The sequence below is a fragment of the Myxine glutinosa genome, chromosome 6, assembly GCF_964187855.1.
Source record: "Myxine glutinosa chromosome 6, kmMyxGlut1.1, whole genome shotgun sequence".
NCBI classification, from domain to species: domain Eukaryota; kingdom Metazoa; phylum Chordata; class Myxini; order Myxiniformes; family Myxinidae; genus Myxine; species Myxine glutinosa.
Genome location: NC_136266.1, coordinates 139,969,527 through 139,989,518, shown reverse-complemented (window position 1 = coordinate 139,989,518; position 19,992 = coordinate 139,969,527). Strand labels below are relative to the sequence as shown.

The 19,992-nt window shown below is 48.3% G+C and overlaps 1 protein-coding gene across 6 annotated transcripts in view; it reads right to left on the bottom strand.

Annotated features, from left to right (window-relative positions):
* The window catches only part of LOC137430363 (synaptic vesicle 2-related protein-like), a 173,349-nt gene that overhangs the window by 54,928 nt on the left and 98,429 nt on the right, over window positions 1–19,992 (bottom strand). For all 6 annotated transcript variants that reach the window (XR_013623870.1, XM_078780603.1, XM_078780606.1 and 3 more), the window contains 2 exons: window positions 18,089–18,220; window positions 17,903–17,976 (listed from right to left, as the gene is read on the bottom strand). Coding sequence is in view for 5 of the 6 variants with exons in the window: in XM_078780603.1 (XP_078636729.1) it covers window positions 17,903–17,976; window positions 18,089–18,220 (206 nt within the window). In the remaining variant the exon portion in view is untranslated. The remainder of the gene's footprint in view (window positions 1–17,902; window positions 17,977–18,088; window positions 18,221–19,992) is intronic.

Genomic DNA, 19,992 nt, shown 5'->3' with positions numbered 1-19,992 from the left:
CAATTTTTAAAAACATCAAAAATTGTCAAAATTACGAGCGGCCGAAATTTTATTACATCCAAATTATAGTCGTGCCATGGATGATCAAGGCTGTCGGACGCCGGTGGGGGAGATAGAAGAGGGGTTAGAGGTGACCCAGGACCCCAGGGAGGCAGTGGGAATAATGGAGGAGGAGAGAAATGAGGGTGCGGTGGCGGGGGTTGCAGGCGCACAAGATGGCGGCGCCTCGCACATGTCGACATGGGCCGTGCCCGCTGCGCAAGTAGGGGTTGTGGATCTGCAAGTCCTTATGGCACAATTCAGGGCTTGTATGATGGAGTCAGAGCAAAGGATGAACGCTCGGAGTGAGCGAATCAGTCAGGAAATGAGGGACGAAGCAAGGGGTACCAGTGAGCAATTGGGAAGCCAAATTAGTGAATTGAGAAATGACATGGGAAGCCAAATAGGGGGGCTAGGAAGCAAATTGGAGGGATTCGGAAGCAGATTAGGGGGCAAATTGGGGGGAATAATTGGCCAAGCCAAATAAATTAATGAGGGGTTAGCGAGGGGGCAAGCCAGGTATGAGATAAAGCAGGTGGAGAGGGAGAGAGCCCGCGGAGTGGGCGAAGAGGTCGTGGGGGTGCACGATGAGGTAACGCGGTTTGAGAAGCGCGGGGTGAGCGAGGGTGAGCAAAGCGAAGTCACATGGACAGGCATAGAAATCGCGACCCAGGGTATGGGGAAGCCGGCGACCGCTGAGGTAGAAGAGGAAATTTTAGTAAAGCCAGCGGTCGTCGAGGACAAAGAAATTAACGAATTAATTATAGTGGAAAATGGAATTGAAAAGACGGAGGTAGCCCAGGAATTGAAGGGAGAGATGGATAATGTGCAGAGTCCGTGCTCGCATCATGATGCTGTGCTTAATCCTTATAAGGATTTGCAGGTGTTGGAGGAATGAGGAAGAAGAATCCCCAAGGTGAGGGTAGTATATGGGGCGAAGAGATTTTTCGGTAAGGTGTTTGTTGCGAAAAGAATTTTCGCGCGCTTGGGATTCCAGCGTAACCCGGGCGCTCGTAAAAGGTCCGTGGTGCGCTGTGTGAATGGCAATGGCGTGCGTGTGAGGAAAAGGTGTGTGGAGGTGAACGGCGCACGTGTACGAATGGCGTCGGAGCGCGAGTGTGATACCGGGTGTGGGGGAGAATGCACGACCGAGTATGGGAGTGAAACCGAGTGCGAGCGAGAATGCACGTCGGAGTGTAAGTGTGATGAGAGTGACGTGGAGAGTGAGATGGATGGAGAGAGTGTGCGAGAACACACACCTGGGTTGGTGGTGGTGCGTGTGCGGGAGGGCACATCGGAGCGCGCGAGTGGGTGGATGCAAGAGTGCACCCCCATGAGTGGTATGGAGTACGTACCGGGAGTGTGCACAAGAAGGTGCGTGAGAGGAGTGGTGTGTAACAGGGAGTGCGGTGGTGGAATGGACGGAGTGTGTGGAATGCATGAGAGGCGCTGAGACGCCGGGTTTTGTGAGTATGAAAGGGGTCGCGTGTGGATGTGAGCATGTACGGGGAGCATCGACGTTAAACGGGATAGCGGTTAGACCGACGTTTAGCCGACGCGAGCCCTCGGTCCATGCCGAGCTTTGGGTACTGCGGGAACTGGCGAGGGTCGTAATCACGGTGGTTTCAGAAGAACCGCCGTGCGCGTTCCACGCCGGGCCCCGCCCTGCACAATCGAGTCCGAGCTTTGCTAGGCAAGGCGACCGGCCCGGTTTGAGGGAAGGTAGGAAGGGTCGGAATGGCGCCCCCTTGTGGTTGCGGTGTTCCGGCCAGGCAGGATTGGGCCATCGGGCAGGAGACCGAAAGGCTCCGCGCCGGGATGGTGCTTTAAACCTTGGCCCAACCAAACCTCCTCCCCTGAACCGAGTGCCGGACGGACTCAACCTGCAGGTGACCAAACCACACGTATGCATTGCGCGGCTTTGCGAAGCCGAGCTTTGAACATGCATGGACGTACCGAGAGGCTCAAGTTTAATGGACATTTGCTAGGGATAGTGAATTTGATTGGCAAATTGGATTGTAAAATCTGATGGGCAAAAATGATTGGCAGTAATACAACAAACAACACAACATGCATTTTAAAGGCCATTTTCCCTGCTAGAGCGGGGGTTAGCCTTGCGGTCCCCATGACAATCTTCTCCATTTTGCCCTATTTTCTGCATCTCTCCTTGTTAACCCCCTTGCCCGCATTTCTTCTTCCACCATCTTTAGCCAAGTCTTTCTCGGTCTTCCCCGTCTTCTACTTCCTTCTACATTCATTTCCATCACTCTTCTCAACCAGTCACTTTCATCCTTCCTCAACACATGACCAAACCATCTCAACCTGTTCCTCTTCACAGCATCAATCACAGGCTCTATTCCCATCATCTTTCACAATTCATCATTTGTCTTCCTCTCTCTCAACGATACTCCGCACATCCGTCGAACCATTCGCATTTCCACCCTTTCCAACCTTCGTTGCTGCTCTACGTTCATTACCCATGTCTCGCTCCCATAAATCATAACACTTCTCACACATGCAGCATACACCTTTCCCTTCAGCTTCAACGACACTCCCCTCATCATCAGCACGCCACTCAATTCCCGAAACCTCTTCCATGCACATCTCACTCGAGCAACCGTTGCCGAGTCTGATCCACCTTCTCCATTCAGCATGTCTCCGAGGTAGCAAAATGTTTTCACACCTTCCAGCTTCACGCCGTCTCCAAGATCCAACTCAACATTTCCTCCATCTGCAGCTCCCTCTGTGCACACCTTACATTTGAATGGAGCTGCCACACTGGTTAATGACCCTCTCAGACCACTACATTTTTGATGAACCCACTCAGCGCACATTGTACACTGAATGGAGTTCACTCCGACACCCTTCCTACACACAGCACAGGGCCACTTCCCAGTTCTTTCCACCTCACCACATGCTTTACCACTTGCCATCACCTTCGTCTTTCCGATATTCACCTTCAGACCTTTTGTCTCCATACATTCCTTCCACGTGTTCATCTTTTCCTCCAGTCCATCCATACTTTCCGCAATCAACACCAGATCATCTGCATACAACTCCCACGGGAAACCCTCCTTTACGTTCTGAGCCAGCACCTCCATCACAGCTACAAATAGTAGTGGACTTAGTACCGACACCTGATGCACTCCCACCTTCACCTCAAACTCACCACTGTTGCCGTCCTTCATCCTTACAGCAGTGCACGCTCTTTTGTACATTGCCATCACTACTCTGATCAACCATTCCTCCACTCCTAACTTCCTCAATGCCCATGTCAATACTTTGCGTGGAACCCGATCGAATGCTTTCTCCAGATCAACAAACCCAAGAAACAACTTCTTCCTCTTCTCCATGTACTTCTCCTGCAACTGCCTCACAATGAAAAGCGCGTCTGTCGTTCCTCTGCCTGGCATGAATCCAAACTGCATTTCGTCGATCTTCACTTTCTTACTTATCCTCCTCTCCAACACCCTTTCCAATACCTTCATTCCATGCTCCAATAACTTTATCGCTCGGTACGAGCCACACTCCAGAGTCCAGAGGGTCACCTTTCCCCTTGTATAGAGGGACGAGGGTACTCAGTTCTCAATCCACTGGAATGCGGCCTTCTTTCACCACCAGATTACAGATCTCTGTCATTCTCTTCACACCCCAACTTCCTGCTGCCTTCAACATATCTCCCACAACTCCCGTCGGCCCTCCCGCTTTTCTACCCTTCATTGCTTTTATCGCTTCCTCAACTTCCTTCTCAGTTATCTTCTCTGCCGGTCCTAAAACTGGGTTACTCTCTATGTTGCCATCCCATTCATTCTCTGTATTCAACAGCATTTCCATATATCTTTTCCATCTTCCTTTAATTTTTATTCCATCTGGGTCGACAACGATTTGTCCCACTTCATCCTTCAAGCAACTCACCCCCATCACATCACACCTCTCTTTCACTATCTGCTTTGCAATCCTGAATACTGCTTTCTGACCCTCTTCAGAATCCAAGCGTTCTCCAAACATTTTCCTACATGCCTCCTGCGCCTTTGCTACCTCTTTCTTTGCAGCCTTCCTGGCTGCCTTATAACTTTCATGCTCTGCTGTTTCTGCTCCCGTACCCTTCGCCTTCTGCCACTCCTTGAACTTCTTCCTCTTCTCATCAATCCTCTTTCCAACTTCATCATCCCACCACCATGTTTCCGAGTGCCTCGGTGGTCCTTTTGTCCATCCACATACCTCACCAACGGCTCCCAACAGACTAGCTTTCATTGACATCCAACCACTTTCAACCTCAACCACATCATCCTCTACCCTACTCAGCCCCTCCCTTACTGTCACCTCTTTCAACCTCCACACCTTCATTCTCGGTTGGTACTTCACCCGCCGAGCTCTCCTCGCACCTTTCACCCTTATGTCGCAGACAACCAAGTGGTGCTGTGAAACAGCCTCCTCCCCCGGGATCACCTTTGTGTCCCGGAGGTGCCCCCTATCTCGCCTACGCACCATCAGGTAGTCAACGGTTGTCGTCAACCCTCCTGACGTGTATGTAACAAGCTTATTATCCTCTTTCTGGAACTGAGTATTACAAATCAACAAATCAGCTCCATCAGCAAACTCCAAAATCCTTTCACCTTCTCCATTTCTCACATCATATCCGTAACCCCCATGAACTCCCTCAAAACCATCCATACTCATTCCCACATGTCCATTTAGGTCTCCTCCCACCACAACAACTTCCTCATATTTCTCGTTTTCCATCAGCTTCTCTATCGCACACCAGAACTTGTCCTTCTCTTCATCGCTTCGACCAACCTGCGGAGCATATCCCGAGATGACGTTCACCAAGAGCTTTCCAATCATCATTTTCACCATCATCAACCTATCACTCACTCTAGTCACACTCACCACACTGTCTACAAACTCCTCAGAAAACAGGACACCAACACCATTCACGCCCCCCAGGCACCCTTGCCACACAAACTTGTATTTCTGTCCCTGCCTACCCTTTACCATTCTCACACCACTTCCCTTCCATCTTGTCTCTTGCACACAACATATGTCCACTTTTCTTCTGACCAATACTTCCACCACTTCTCCTGATCTCCCTGTTATTGTCCCTACATTCCATGTCCCAAACCTCAGAAACCGATCTCCACTTCGGGCTGTACCCTGCCCATATGTAGTTGTAATTGTCATAGTTCTCTTTTTGAGGCAATGTTTTTATGGCCGGATGCCCTTCCTGACGCCAACCCTCTTAGTCGCCTCTTACGCCACGCAGGGATACGGCGTACCTATTCTTATCCAGGGTACACACTGGGTAATGATTGGCAAATTTGATTGGCAAAAATTGGATGGGCAAAATTGATAGTGAGAGATGCCCGATGTAGAGGGATGGCAAATCCACCATCCCTCACATCCACCCCGGGCACATGAGCAATAGTTTATGGGGTTTTGGCTGTGTAAACTAGCCTGGGAGGGTTAGGATAAAATGTTAGGGTTTAGAAATGACAATAGGTAACTGTAGAGTTAAGTAGCGACATGTACCTGTGGAGGGGACGTAGCAGCTTAGTGGATTATAATGACGGGGGAGCGTCTAGTATAAGGGAAGACGGGGGGCGCGAGTTTCAGAAGGGAGTAGTCAGCTTAGATGATGCAGTGTATGAGTGAGTAATTGTGATTGTGTATTGCATTGAATGAATGAGCCTGGGAGGAAAGACGGGTGCACGTGCCACCAGGTGTACAGGTGACACCAGGTGTGTGGGCACAGGTGTGTAGGTGAAGCATGGAATAGATGGAATGGAGTATGAAATGGATGGTGTGGAGTGAGTAGTGTGGAATATGTGGAGTGGAGTGGTTGGTGCGAAAGGAGTTGATGGGAAAGATGGACCCCTTTCACGAATACCCGGGGAGGGTTGTTTAAGAGTAGGTAGAGGGTATAGGTAAATTGTGGTTGGATATTGGCATCTGTGGTGCGTGTGGTAGAATGGTGTTTGGATGGGTGCATTAGTGAAGTGGAAATGGCTGGGCGTGTGGCTTGTTAGTGTGTGTATGGTTAAATGGGTACTCCGCCACTGCTAGGATGTTGGCCAGGTGAGGCCGCAGGTGGGCTCTGGGAGCCAGTAGAGTTGTTCAGTGGGGCCCGAGGATCCGGAGGATGGACCTGGGTAGCCCAGTGCCAGAGAGGGCACCGAGTGGGGAAAGCGCCAGAGGGCCTTCCCCAGGTAGATAGGTTAGGTTAAGGAGCAGGTAAGCTCGGAGGCAACTGCAGTGGCAGAGGTGAGCAGGTGAGTAGATCTGCTGGTGAGCCACACGACCCAGTCCTGAAGTTGTGCAAAGGCACAGGGAGGAGAATCGGGGGAGTGAGACCCCAAATTGATGAGCACCACAGTTTGGTCAATGTGAGTTCGATTCTTAGAACCACATAGTGTAAGATAGCCAATGGTTTGGCAGGGAAAGACCGCGGGTAGAGTAAGTGCGTTAAAGTCATTTAGAAGTATAGTTAGGATTGAAATCCCTTCGCACCATCTGCATCCACTCACCAAGGTGACAGGACTCCACACCATGTTTTTTGTTGCAAATGTTTTGGGAATGTGACACACATCATGACATGGGGGTGACATTGTGCTTGTTGTTCCATCTCTTCCTCCTTAGGAGGAATTGATGAGAAATTGGGCTTGATGGCAAATTTGGTTAGAGGGATAGATAACGAATTTGTATTAGGGGAGATATGGGGAAGACGAGACAGTAGCGACGAATTTGTAAATGTGTAGAGTTTTGTAAATACGGGGTAAGGGCAAGGGTAGGGTAGGTGACAGGGGGAGTGACGTACGGTAGGGATGAGCTTTCTCTGCTCGCTCCCATGTGCACCTCACCTCTGCATTACCTTGTTTGGATGTGTACACTTGTGACCTTGCTCCGATGCTTGCTTTGTCCCTTCCTTCCCCACTCACGGCTTGTTCTTTTGGGTCCGGGGGGGAGTGTGCAGGTAGCCGTACTTATGTGCCCGAGCCGCCGCTGCACAGCCTGCCTGGACCGGTACACCACCTTATGCACCGCACGACTTGCGGCCGAGCACAACTTTATGGACCACACGTTTTTGTGGCCAAGCACCACACACTGATGGACCCCACGTGTTGGGGCTTGGCCCCTCTGCTGGGACCGGCCATGATGGCCAGAGAGAGTCCTTGCTTGCGGACCACGGTGAGGTGACCCCTTTTGCCATACAGGTGGACCACCCTTAGTTGGCCCCTGTTGGCCCTAAATAAAAATGGACGCGTTGTGTGCCTTTTATTATTTGCAAATAGGCAGCAAGCCACAAGAAAGAACAACAGCAAGAAACATCGGACCAGCAGAGCAGGGGAAGCAGGAGCTGACAACCAGGTCAACAGTTTGTGTTTTTTATTGATATGTGTGCAATGAGCACTGGATGGTGCTTTGTGAATTTATTGGTGCTTTGGTGCTTTGTGATGCTCTTGTGCTCGGGGGTGCACTGCAATATCAATTGTGCATCCCCGGGCACTTGAGTATGGTGTATCGGTGCAGTACAGTGCATGCTCTTCCTCTTTTCAAAATATTATTTTGTCTCCCAAAATGACAGGTCCTGGGTTCACATTGTAAATACCAATTAGTGTGTTGTAAATAATGCTCCCCACCGCCTAAATGTATAGTTTGAAGACCATTCCGCAATTTGGTTATTCTGTGGGCGTGAGTCTGTTAGGTAGGATGCAACGTAGCAGGCGGGACATACGTAGTTTTAAAACTGTCGCACTCAAGGGTAAGGTTAATAGTAGAGGGCTACTACACCTGAGTGTCACATTAAGTAAAGTTATTTCGGGCTGGGACGGCCATAGAGGAAAGACGGGTGCTGTGTTATGGTTTTTAGAACCTTCACTAGTAAATTTTAGTAAATGTTTCCCTTATAAATGTTCCCCTGTAAATATCCCCATCAATTGGCTTGTTAAAGATCGCACCCTAGTTAGTCCATGTACAACATGTAGCGAACCATAGGACCTCTCCGTAGTTATTTCATTATTGTGTGTTTCAGTTAAGGATCTGTTCCCAATAGTTGAATCTGCGTTGCATTATTCAAATAAGATAGGTCCCTTTCAATTCCCCCAATCGTCTAACCCGTGCTTCAAAGTAGCAGTCGGGCAGCGTTCGCTGCTCCTTGCCTTGATTCGGTTGTTAGCCCCAAACCGCCATTGCGCACGTGGTCTCAAAGCCGAGGAAGAAGGGGGCGGGACCACAAGAACAAGGTGTGGCACGTCGACGCACCATCAGAGGTGGAGCCAGCGAGCCCTTACCAGCCAACCAGGGATGACGAAATACGATCACGGGCGTGGCTCTATTAAGCGCGCATTGATCTGGAAGCGCGTAATATAAGCGCGACTGCGAGCCATTTGAGAGAGTCGACTTGGGTTGGAGACGGCGCTTGGTGAGGTCTGGCTGAGAGAGACGAAGCTTCGTGAAGCCCTCTGACGAGCTGCTTCGAAAAGCCCCTACCGCCTGAGCGAATATGTGCAGCTGCCGCCGGGTTTTCGCCTCGAGCCCGGAGCGTGGACTGGAGCCACCCTCAACGCTGCGCACCGGCCTGGACCGTCCTACCCTGTCCCCTGCATGGACCCTTCTCCTTCTTCCAGTCATTCCTGCCTGCCATTCCCTGTCATGTAAGTCTGTTTGTCTGTCCTGGGCATTGATAATATAAGACTGTTTAAGGCTGCCCTGTGTATCTTCTTCTTCTTCTTCTGCGTTCTGTATATTACTTTCGTTTCTTCTTCTTTGGTTTTGGTGTACATAATTAATAAATGTCTGTTATTTCTTACCTTTGGTTTCTTCTTTCCCCCGATCGCTTTCGTCCTGTATCCAATTGAGTACCTGTGGCACGATTTGGCCAACCGCAATAGTCGGGTTTAGTCCTTTGTTAATGGCTCGGATTGCGGATTGCTAAACCGCTCGGCAAATACCATCTTGTCCGTGGTTCGAGCGGTACTTGTCTCCCTGCTTTGCGGAGGGATTGGTAAAGGTATTCGGGAGAACACCTTGACCAATAACGCTGACCAATTTCACCTCGCAAAGGAGCGTTATAAGTACCAGGACTAGAGACGGCCAGCTTAACAGGCCAAGGGGATTAACCCCCCCCCCCCGTCCCCCCCTTTGCTAAGGTGAGTGCCGTCTCTGAGATCCGTAACAATATATAGCCCTATCACTCAATGGTGAAGAATCACTTTAAAATATTATCGGATCTGGATTCAAATCTTCACCGAAATCGAAACGACACATCCGTGTCACATACTCAACTTCTCCACCACGTTTCGTCCGAATCCAACCACAACACCTTTGAGACATCGTGCTATATACTGGTTCTAACCCTATCTCTCAATAGTGAAGAATCACTTTAAAAAAAAATTATCGGATCCAGATCTTCACCAAAATCTAATAATTTGCCTGTGTCACACACGGAACCTCTCCACCAAATTTGGTCCGAAGCCGTCCACAACTTTTTGAGATATCTTGTTCACAAACAGACAAACAGACGGGGGTGAAAACATAACCCCCATCCACCTTCGGTGGCAGAGTGAATAACAAGTATACATAAGACAGACAATTGCGATTGCAGTTTGACCAAAACCATTGGGTATTGAGGCAAAGCAGCCTAATGTTGAAAGAACCGAATCAGGACAGGAAAAATATTCCCTTCTCCCAGGTCACGAAACATGTGTCATGTGCAACGGAGGAGAACAGGGGAGGGATCCATAGCTAGATTGTGGTATAGTATGGACCGTTTAACTTAGATTTAAGCCTGCATCAGGGAAAATTTCAGAGGCAAGTTGTCTTGTTAAATGTGCACCATGGAGCAGGTGAGTGTAAACCTTAAAGCACATAGAGTAAGATTGTAGTGTGCAAAACCTGTTTTCATATGAGGCTAGGTGGAGGACTTGTGGGCATGAAGGCACCGCAAAGCGCATCATGCTTGTAAATTGTGGAGTATGGCCTCGCCCACAAGAGGCCAATGATGGAACCTGTCACCCATGAACGAGGGCTGTGGCCACACTATGTGTGGCAATTGGGGCTGGACCTTGAAGGGAGCAACATCTTATACTCTTCTGGCCTCATTGCCTTCACCGCGCCACTCAAGGGTGACCCAAAAAAACCTCCCACATTTCAAAGGTAAATGAAAAAAAATGGTTAAAGACAATCAAGATATTATTTACACACATGAAACTTCATTCAATACAGTTTTTATTAATCATGTTTTAAAGATGACATCCTCCAAATTGTGGCCGTCATTGTCTATACACACTTGGAGGCGATTTCTGAAGGCTGCCATGGCTCGACGGGTCATGTCGGGTGAAACAGCGGCTATCTCCTGCTGAATAGCAACCTTAAGGGCTTCAAGAGCTTGGGGTCGATGAGTATACACACGTGATTTAAGGTAGCCCCACAGGAAAAAATCACAAGAGGCGAGGTCAGGGGAACGGGCTGGCCACCCAACATCACCACGCAACGAGATCACCCGATCCGGAAACATTTCCCTCAGCACTTGCAATGATCTTCGAGCTGTGTGCTCGAATAGCTCCATCTTGCTGAAACCACACATCGAGTTCTTCAAGCTCAATGTGTTCGAGTTGTGGCCTTAGAAAGTTTTCGAGCATATCAACGTAACGGTCAGAAGTTACAGTAACAGTTACACCACCCTCTTCAAAGAAATAATGACCCACAATGCCAACATCAGCAACAGCGCACCACACAGTCACTCGATCGGAGTGCAACGGTCTTTAGTGTAGCATGCGAGGGTTGTCTTCAGAACAATAGCGAAAATTTTGTTTGTTTACAGAGCCACTCAAATTAAAATGAGCTTCGTCACTGCACAAGAGAACAGCATCTTCCGGAACACGTTGCAGAATGTTCTATAACTCCCTGGGGCTTATCCAGTCTCTCGCATTGAGTTCTTGCACAACCGTCATTTTGTATGGATGGAAGTGGAGGCCTTTGTGTAAGATTCCCCTTGCAGTTTCCCGGGATATCCCTTCAGCTAAAGCATGCTTCTGCGCAGAACGTCTCGGAGACTGCACAACAGATCGCCTCAATGCTTCAATATCCTCAGGCGTACGAGCGCTCCTAGGTCGACCAGGTGATTTTCTTTTTAAAGCTGAGCCTGTTGCCCTGAAATTCTCAACCCACTGCAAGATGGTTTTCCGATCTGGAACGTTTTGGTTCTGTGGAATACTGAAACGTCTTCGAAAGACCCTCTGCACGGCGATCACGGAACTGTTGTTTGTGAAGAACGCTTCGACAGCGAACGCACGGTGTGCTCCCGACCACGCCATGTTGGCGACTGAGGACGGTTGGGGTTGGGCTACCAATAGACCCTAGCCCCGCCCTTCCCGCCTCACTACTGCCAGTGCTACAGCCTTTCGAAATGTGGGAGGTTTTTTTGGGTCACCCTGTACCACAATTAACTCATGCCTACCAGAAGCGCTCACCTTCCCCATTATTCCTTGTGCGAGTCCAGTATTTTGGGTTAGGACTTCTCTTCAGTATATAGAATTGCATTTCCCTTTCATTCCTATCTGTGTCTGTCAACTGCCATCCTGTCCCTATCTGGATACTATAATTATTTGAAGTGATGCTTCACAATTGAGAGAGATAGGGCAAAAAAAAAAAAACGATTAAAAAAAACCCAAAACGATCATGACATTTCCAAATGTTGTGGACAGATTATGACAAAACTAGGTGGACGAGTTGGATCGTTAACAAGAACAATCCAATTGGATTTAGGTTCACATCCGGATCCAGATCCGACCCATCAGTGGGATACAAAACGTAAACCGTTCAGCATAGTGGAGGTATACACTCTACCTCGAGCCGTTCTAGTTTTCCAGGTTTCCTGTTTACCATTTTGTCCTGCCATTAATGCAAGTAAGGCAAAAGTTTTCCAGGATTGGGGTTAATGTGAACTTTTAAGAATTCCATGCAACACCTGTACACTGCCCCATTTGAGTGGTGACCTCTGGTAAAGCCTTGGAGACAAGACCACTCAGATGATCATCCACATCAAGAATTATCTGCATTGCAGGAGAAAGGAGGCAGTGCGGTCTGAAAAGTAACAATTTATTTTGCCATTTTGTAAGGATGGGACAGGTGAAGGGATTGCTGAGAGGCCCCATGTAAAGTTATGGCATAAGTGAAAGGCCTCTGCTGTTTTCTCATTCACAATCTTGTGCTGTTATTTGTGAAGACATCTTTGGTAGTCATAATTTAATCAAATTGTGGCCTGGATACAATGACTAAAAATGCCTGACACGAGGTTCAAACATCTTGCCCAGGCAGTCAGAATGAAGCAGCACATCATCCATGCTGTAATGATGCAAACCATGCAAAATAGTCAATGCACATGTCAATATTCAGGCAGAGTATGTTTATCCCCTTGATGTACAAATGCTCATCAAGCTGTCTGGGTCAATCTCATCCAATAAAGAGAAAATATAAAGTCAACACAAAATGACATTTGAACCTTGGATCCAAACATCATAAGCTATCTACTGATTCTACTCAGACATTTTTTTTTTTTTTTTGTATACAACATCGAGGCTCGTGAAAGAGCTAACATTAATCACACAAAAAGTCAAACCGACACACAAAACACAAAAAATAAGGGGAGCGGCAGACAAGATGGGGAGAGAGGGGGAAGGACACAAACACAACATTTGAGAGCAGGGACAACAGGAGAAATGTGGGAGGGCGAGGGCTTTGGGAGAGGTGGCAGAGGTATAAAACATATGAACACTGGAAGGACTTCCAGGTACTTAGGCAGTTAAGACCGAAAAATAGGGCGTATCATTCATTTTTTCAGGAAAGCACCAAATTTGGCACATATGTAGTATGGACCTATACAATTGTTTTCCTGAGGGGCGCCCAAAAATTCAGAACCCCTGGTGGCCGCCATATTGAATTTCAACATGACCGCCCTCTGTGACCTATTTCCCTCAATAACTTCGATACTATGAGCGATAACACCACAGTTCCAGTGTCTTACCCCATATTTTCATGGTCTCTGAATCCAATGGGATCAATTGCATAAAGATTGGCATCCATCATCTTTAATTTCAAGATGGCCAGCATGGTGTTTCCATTTTCCTTGAACCTCTCATAGTATTTCAGGTAAAATTTCAATTCCAAGTGATACACATTGATTGGTCTCTGACAACAATGGAATGGTATTAATTAATCAAAGTTACACACAGTTGCAGTTTTAACTTAAAATATTGTGGGCACTTGAAAGGTGGAGGCTCTCGCACAGACGCGTAGTACTACAAGCACTGTCCATCGCAGTCACACAGTGACGTGCAGGGCAGATTTGCCCTGGAGCATTTACAGTTGCCTTTACAGGCCGACTTACAATGGCAGCTTGTAAGCTCTGAACATGCCTCCTGTATCAGTGGTATTGTGGTCCAAATTGGTGTCCAAGAAGTCCCTGTTTTCATCCAGCCCCAATCAGCTGGTGATGGAAGTTCTGGGTAGGGCACAAGTGCCTGACTCCATACGTGTCCAGCCTGAAAACATGCACGTTTTAGGTGTTGTTCGAAGGCGTCTGCTGTTGGGGGAATGTGATCAATTGTTCTTGCCTTCTTCTTGAACAAGTGTCGGCGCATGTCATTCACTGTCTTTATCTCGGTAGTCCGGTCAGAGGATGGGAACATATCTTTCGATGCTCTGTAGTTCCACAGTAATAGCGTCCACAAATTGCCTATAAGCGAGAGCATGAAAGGTCTGCGTGATGCTAGGGTATGCCTCCCAAGCCTTCCAGGCTGTCTTTTTCCCAATTTGGGCAAAAAATGACACTGTCGCAGCCAGGGAAGGCATGAAATAATGGCAAAGACTCCGACTTCCTGCGGCCAAGGCCGGTAGCAATTTTATGGATGGCAAGGTAGTGGTAGCTTTTACCAGTGCCAATGGCAATCCAGAGTTCTTCCACACCGTGTGACTGGTAGGTAAAGTAGTGTGCTATTGCCAAGACCACAATATCAGAATCTACAGTTCGAATCAATACCCGTTTTCTCCTCTTTTTCACGGCATCCAGGACATTCTTTTGGATTTTTTGAATTTTCTGAATTTTTGGGTGCCCCTCAGGAAAACAATTGTATAGGTCCATACTGCATCTGTGCCAAATTTGGTGCTTTCCTGAAAAAATGAACGATGCTTCCTCTTAACTGCCGAACTAAGGAAAGAAGTTGGAATTTCCAAAAAGTGGATCTGGGGTGAAATTAGCGGGGGTAGAAAAGATCAAGGTTTTGGATGGGGGAAGATAAGAGATGGTGGTGAACAGCTGTTTTAAAGACCTGGAGGGAGGCATGGGATTGAAGAGAGTGAGGGAGTTTGTTCCAGAGGCGGGAGAAAAGGGGAATGAAAGAGTGAAGGTGAGCAGAGAGCCTAGATTTTGGCAGTTTAACCATGAGGGTTGCTGGCAGATCTTGTGCGACCTGGAGGAATATTTGGGGGACAGAGCACAGAGAGCTGGGGGAGCAAGGCCGGAGAAGAGTCAGTAGAAGACAGAAAGACCACCAACCTGCCTGCGGTGAGCGAGTGAAAGGCCCTCGGAGTTAACTTCATCGCAGGAGATTCCAATGATTCTGAAAGCTTTGGTTTCAACAGCGGAAGCCGAGCTAGGTGTGAGGCAGGAGCACCAGCCCAGAGGGGGGAACTGTATTCCATTGAGCTGCGGATGAAAGCCTTGTATGTGGTGAGGAGCTCAGGTGTGCCAAGGAAGGACTTCGCACGACGGAGGATGCCCAGTCGGCGACTGGCTTTGGAGGCCAGCTTGGAAATGTGGTTTTCCCAAGAAAGATCATGGCAGATAGTGAGACCAAAAAGCTTGAGTGACAGAACTTCTTGGAGAGGATTGTTGAGAAAGTAGATGGGAGGGTTTTCCAGTCGGTCCTTTCGGAGAGACATTGTAAGAGTGTGCGATTTGTCAGGATTGAAAGACATGTTCCACTTGTTTGACCAGTCTGATTTTTTCCAGGTCTGCAGAGAGTGAGGAGGCTGCAGACTGCCGATCTGAGGGATGAGGAATGGAGCGGCAGATGGTGAAGTCATCAGCAAAGAGATAGAGAGGATTTTCCAGAGAGTCGGAGAGATCATTGATGAAGACCAGAAATAGCACAGGGCGCAGAACACTACCTTGGGGAACTCAAGCCAGAACAGGAAGGGGAGATGAGAGAAATTCATTCAGGGCCACACGTTGCCTTAGACCAGAAAGGAAGTCCGCAAGCCATGAGTGGAGATTTCCATGGATCCCATAGGAGGAGAGTTTGGTGAGCAGAGCTGGGTGCCAGACCGTATCGATGGCATGTGATATGTCAAGTGAGACAGCTCTGATTTCCTGTTTGGCATTGAGAACCTCCATCCATTGTTGAGACAGCAGAAGCAACATGTCTAGAGTAGAATGACCTGGTCTGAATCCAAATTGATGATCAGAGATCAAGCCATTGGAGAAGATGAAGGATTTGATATCCGAAGCAATGATGGATTCCATGACTTTGCTGATAATTGGAAGCAGGCTGATTGGTCTGTAGTTGCAAGGATCTGTTTTTGCACCTTTTTGTGTAAAGCGGTAATGTTTGCTGATTTCCAAGATGCTGGCACATGACCTTGAGCAAAAGAGTGGGTGAAAAGAACAGAGATAGGGTGAGATAGAGCGGCAGAGCTGGATTTTAGGACCCGAGGGCTGATGCTGTCTGGTCCAGTTGCAGAATCAGAGTCGAGGTTTGACAGAAACTTCTCCACCTTGTCAGGAGAGAAGGACACAGAGTCCAGGAGCAGTTGGGTTCGACTGGGAAAGGTGGGAACAGAGAGAGATGGGTTTGGGACACAAGATTTTGAGGCAAACACAGAGTTGAGGCATTCGGCTTTGTCACGTGCGGTGTCAACTGTGTAGCCATTTGAGGTAAGGGAGGGGATGGAGGGGGAACAAACACCAGAAACGGATTTGACCAGACGCCACCAGTATTTGGAGGAAGGAGACAGGTTTGAGAGTTCAATCTTGAGTGTGGAGAGATAGTGCTTCCTGGCACTCCTGAGGGTAGACACACTTGTTCCGAGCTTGGTGGAAGGAACTGAGATTGCCTTCAGTTGGATTTGCCTTCCAAGAGGCAAAGGCAAGTTGTTTCAGGGCAACTGCCTCACCACAAGATTCAGTGTACCATGGACGGGAGGAAGGGTAAGACAACTTGACGAGATGGGATAAATCTGTGCATGAGAGAGCGCAGTTTGATTTGGAAGAATTCCCAGGAAGAATTTATGTCAGAGGCAGTAGAGATGGGAGACCAGTCCAGATGATTGATGGCTGCTTGCAGACCGTGCCAGTCAGCCTGAGTGAAATGCCAGACTCGTCGGCGCTGAGGAGGCTCTGAGAATGGCCAGAGAGATGTCCACTTTAACAAGCACATGATCAGAAGAACCGATTGGAGCAGAAGAAGAGCAGCAGACATTTGCAGGGAAGTTAGTCATAACCAAGTCCAGAAGAGAAGATACTCCATTGACTGAGATCCGGGTCGGGAAATTGACAGATTGTGTCAGTCCCAATGAGTAGCAGAAGTCCTTTGCTGAGGTGCCATGGCTGGTGAGATGAACCCACACCCAGCCAGCTGGCATGATGACAGTTGAAGTCACCACATATGAGGAAGAGAGAGTTTGGATGAGTTGATAGAAGTTTGTCCATGTTGTCTGACAGCGAAATGTAAATGGAGTCATCACTGTTTGGAGGACGGTACAGAACACATATGAACAAAAGGTGGGAGCGGAGAGGAAGCCGTAGCCAGAGGTACTCCTGGGGGTGGGGTGGAGAGAGGGCAGTGCAAGGAGAGTGAGGAAGAGAGTTTTTGATAAAGATAGCCACCCCACCACGACGAGGCTCAGGTCTATCATACCGGAGGAGGGAGTAACCAGGAAGAGATATTAAGGAATCAGAGACATCTTGAAGGAGGAAAGTTTCTGTTAAGCACATCAAGTCTGGATTGTCAGAAGCAACCTGAATGGAGAGATCAATCAGGTTTGAGCGAAGGTCCCGGATGTTTGAGGTCCATACTGTTAATGAGGAGAGAGGGGGAGCATCGGGTGCAGGACAGGGGAGGAGTATGGTCAGATGAAGGATGAGAAGGGGAGAGGGGGAGGTAGGAAGAGCAGTTGATAGTGTGGCAGAGATTACAGAAGAGTTACAAGAAAGGGAAGGATGAGGAGGACGAAAGGTTTGATGGTGATGGGATGAGGCACAGTGAGGGGTTGTCTGAGGGGGGGCAGAGGCAGGCCGAAGGTTGGGGGAGGTGGAGGTATGAGATAGAAGGGAGACGAAGTGGGGAGAATGCAGCTTTGAGAAGGAGGTGGGAGGAGGGAGAATTTGGGAGGGATGGTTGGGGGGTAGATATGAAGGGGAGGGGTTGGGGGGAATTTTGAATGGGAGGGGCAAGGGGGGAGTTGAGGAGGGGAAGGGCAAGGGGGGAGTTTAGGAGGAGAGTGGCAAGGGGGGAGTTTTGGAGGGGAGGGGCAAGGGGGGAGATTTGGAGGAGAGGGGCAAGGGGGTAGATTTGGAGGGGAGGAGCATGGGGAGGGGCAAGGGGAGAGTTTAGGAAGGGAGGGGCAAAGGGGGAGTTTATGAGGGGAGGGGCAAGGGGGGAGATTTGGAGGGGAGGGGCAAGGGGGACGTTTAGAAAGTAGATGATTAATGAAAGATGAACATTTATAACAAATTGGGTTTATTGTGATTTTCAAGTTAGCGATCCGTTTAACGATGGAGGAGGGGTGGAATGAATGAGAAATTAGAGCATGTCGTGAGAAAGAATTATAACATGAGCGCTAAGTAGACCGACCAAAACCTACTTACCAGATGAACCAGAGCAGGAACGTTGTTCGTCTATGTTTTTCAACCAGAAGGTCTTGCATTCTTCCCAAATTCTCCTGGATAACATAGTGAACGTTAGTTTTAACAAGTACCAGGTATCACAGGACCCAAACCCAAAGTTTCTAAACTAGTTATGAAGCCATCACATATGGAAGGTGACAATTGTACCTGCTTGGTGCTGGTCATAAGGGTACCTGCCGGGAGAGGTACTCCATTGAAACGCGACATCCATTCCAAAGTTGCAAGAGCTTTCTCACTTTGGCCGCAAACCATGTTATAGTGGGCACTCTCTGGAAGAGTCTGAAAAAAGATTTACTTGTCTCTACACAAAGTCTGAAAACACACAAACACCTTTTTTGTACTACATCAAAAACAAACAAACAAAAAAAAACTGCCTCAAACAGGGAACCATGATTGTCATGGGGCCCGCAAGGCTAACCTTCCCTGCTTGGGGAAGGCTTCCCCGCTCTAGCGGGGAAAATGGCCTTAAAACGATCATTCATATAAAAGTCATATAACAGTTTTTCCTGAGAGCTTATCATTTGCATATACCGTACACTTAGGTGCAAGTCATAAAGGTGGCATGGTACAGAAAAAAATATTGCCAACATTACAATAGTCTCAGCAATCGGTCTTTCAATCCTGACAAATCTTACTCTCACCATCTCTTTATTTTCTTAACAATCCTCTTGAGCAAGTTCAGTCATTCAAACTCCTGGGTTTCACCATCAGCCATGATCTTTCTCGAGCAAACCACATCTTTCTTGGCAAAGCCAACCGCTGACTGGGCATCCTCCGTCATACAAAGTCCTTCCTTGGCATACATGAACTCCTGTCCACCTACAAGGCCTTAATCCACAGCTTGATAGAGTACCCTACTGTTCGCCCATATGGGCTGGCTCCCCTAACCTCACACCTTGCCAGCTTGACGCCATGGAAACCAAGGCCTTCAAGATTATTGTAATTTGCCGTGATGAAGCTGAGTCTATGGGTCTACCACTACGCCATTGCAGATAGGTCAGAAGTTTTCCTGCTTCTACAGCCTTTTTCTGATCTTGCACCCTCTGCTCTTTCTGTGCTTTGTACTCGCAGGTTTCTGCAAGGCACACATGGTCCTACAACAACCCCTTCTGGTGAAACTACCTTAATCCAGGATCACTGCTCACCTTCACTCATCTGTTCCTCTTTTCTCCTGCCTGTGGAACCAACTTCCACATTTTCTTCAATCTCATTATTCCCTCCAGGTTTTCAAGATAGCTGTACCCCACTATCTCATATCACCCCCAATCCAAAACTATCATCTTTTCTACCCTTGCTCCAAGGCAAGGCATATTTGAGCAGGCTGAAACAAAATGGCGGCTTAAGACCCTGGAGAGATGACAGCAGGCTGAGCAAACACCCAGCTTTCATTCATGCACTTCCTAGATTCCGAGAAGATCCCTTAGTATTGTCGCGTGACTGCTCTCAGTTAATACCGGGAGCTTCACTGATAACAAATCGAGCGTATTTGAGGCGTTGTTCAAATACGGATTTTATATCTACGCGTGGTAAGAAGAGAGAAGAAGAAGAAGCTGGCAGCTTTTACCTGTCGGTCCTGCCTGCAGGAAATGAACTCGCACGGAAAACGGAATTAAAATGTACAAAAATAAACAAGGCTTTATTGCCACGGATGCCGATAATACAAAATAAAACGCGACGCTCAAATAACTGTCCTAAATTGCCCACCCACACTTTACCACGCCAAGGTCCAGCAGACAGCCATGCTCCACCAGGAGACTCCTCCAGAAGACGGTCCACACACCTCAGACACCTATAGCACCACGTTGATCTCCAGACTACCCAACTACATCCCCACAAACCCACGTCCCAAATATCGGCGCAGTCGCCCCCATAGCCAGTTGAAGGCTGTGTCCTGCTAACCTGTCAATTTCATCCCAGCCTCCAACACTTTGATCTAACACACCTGGATCAATAATGGTGCCACTGCTGTCAATGTCCACCCTGGCCTCTCAAGATCCACCCTTAAATTTACATCGAACCCCCAGATTACCCATGCCAAATATTTTTCACAT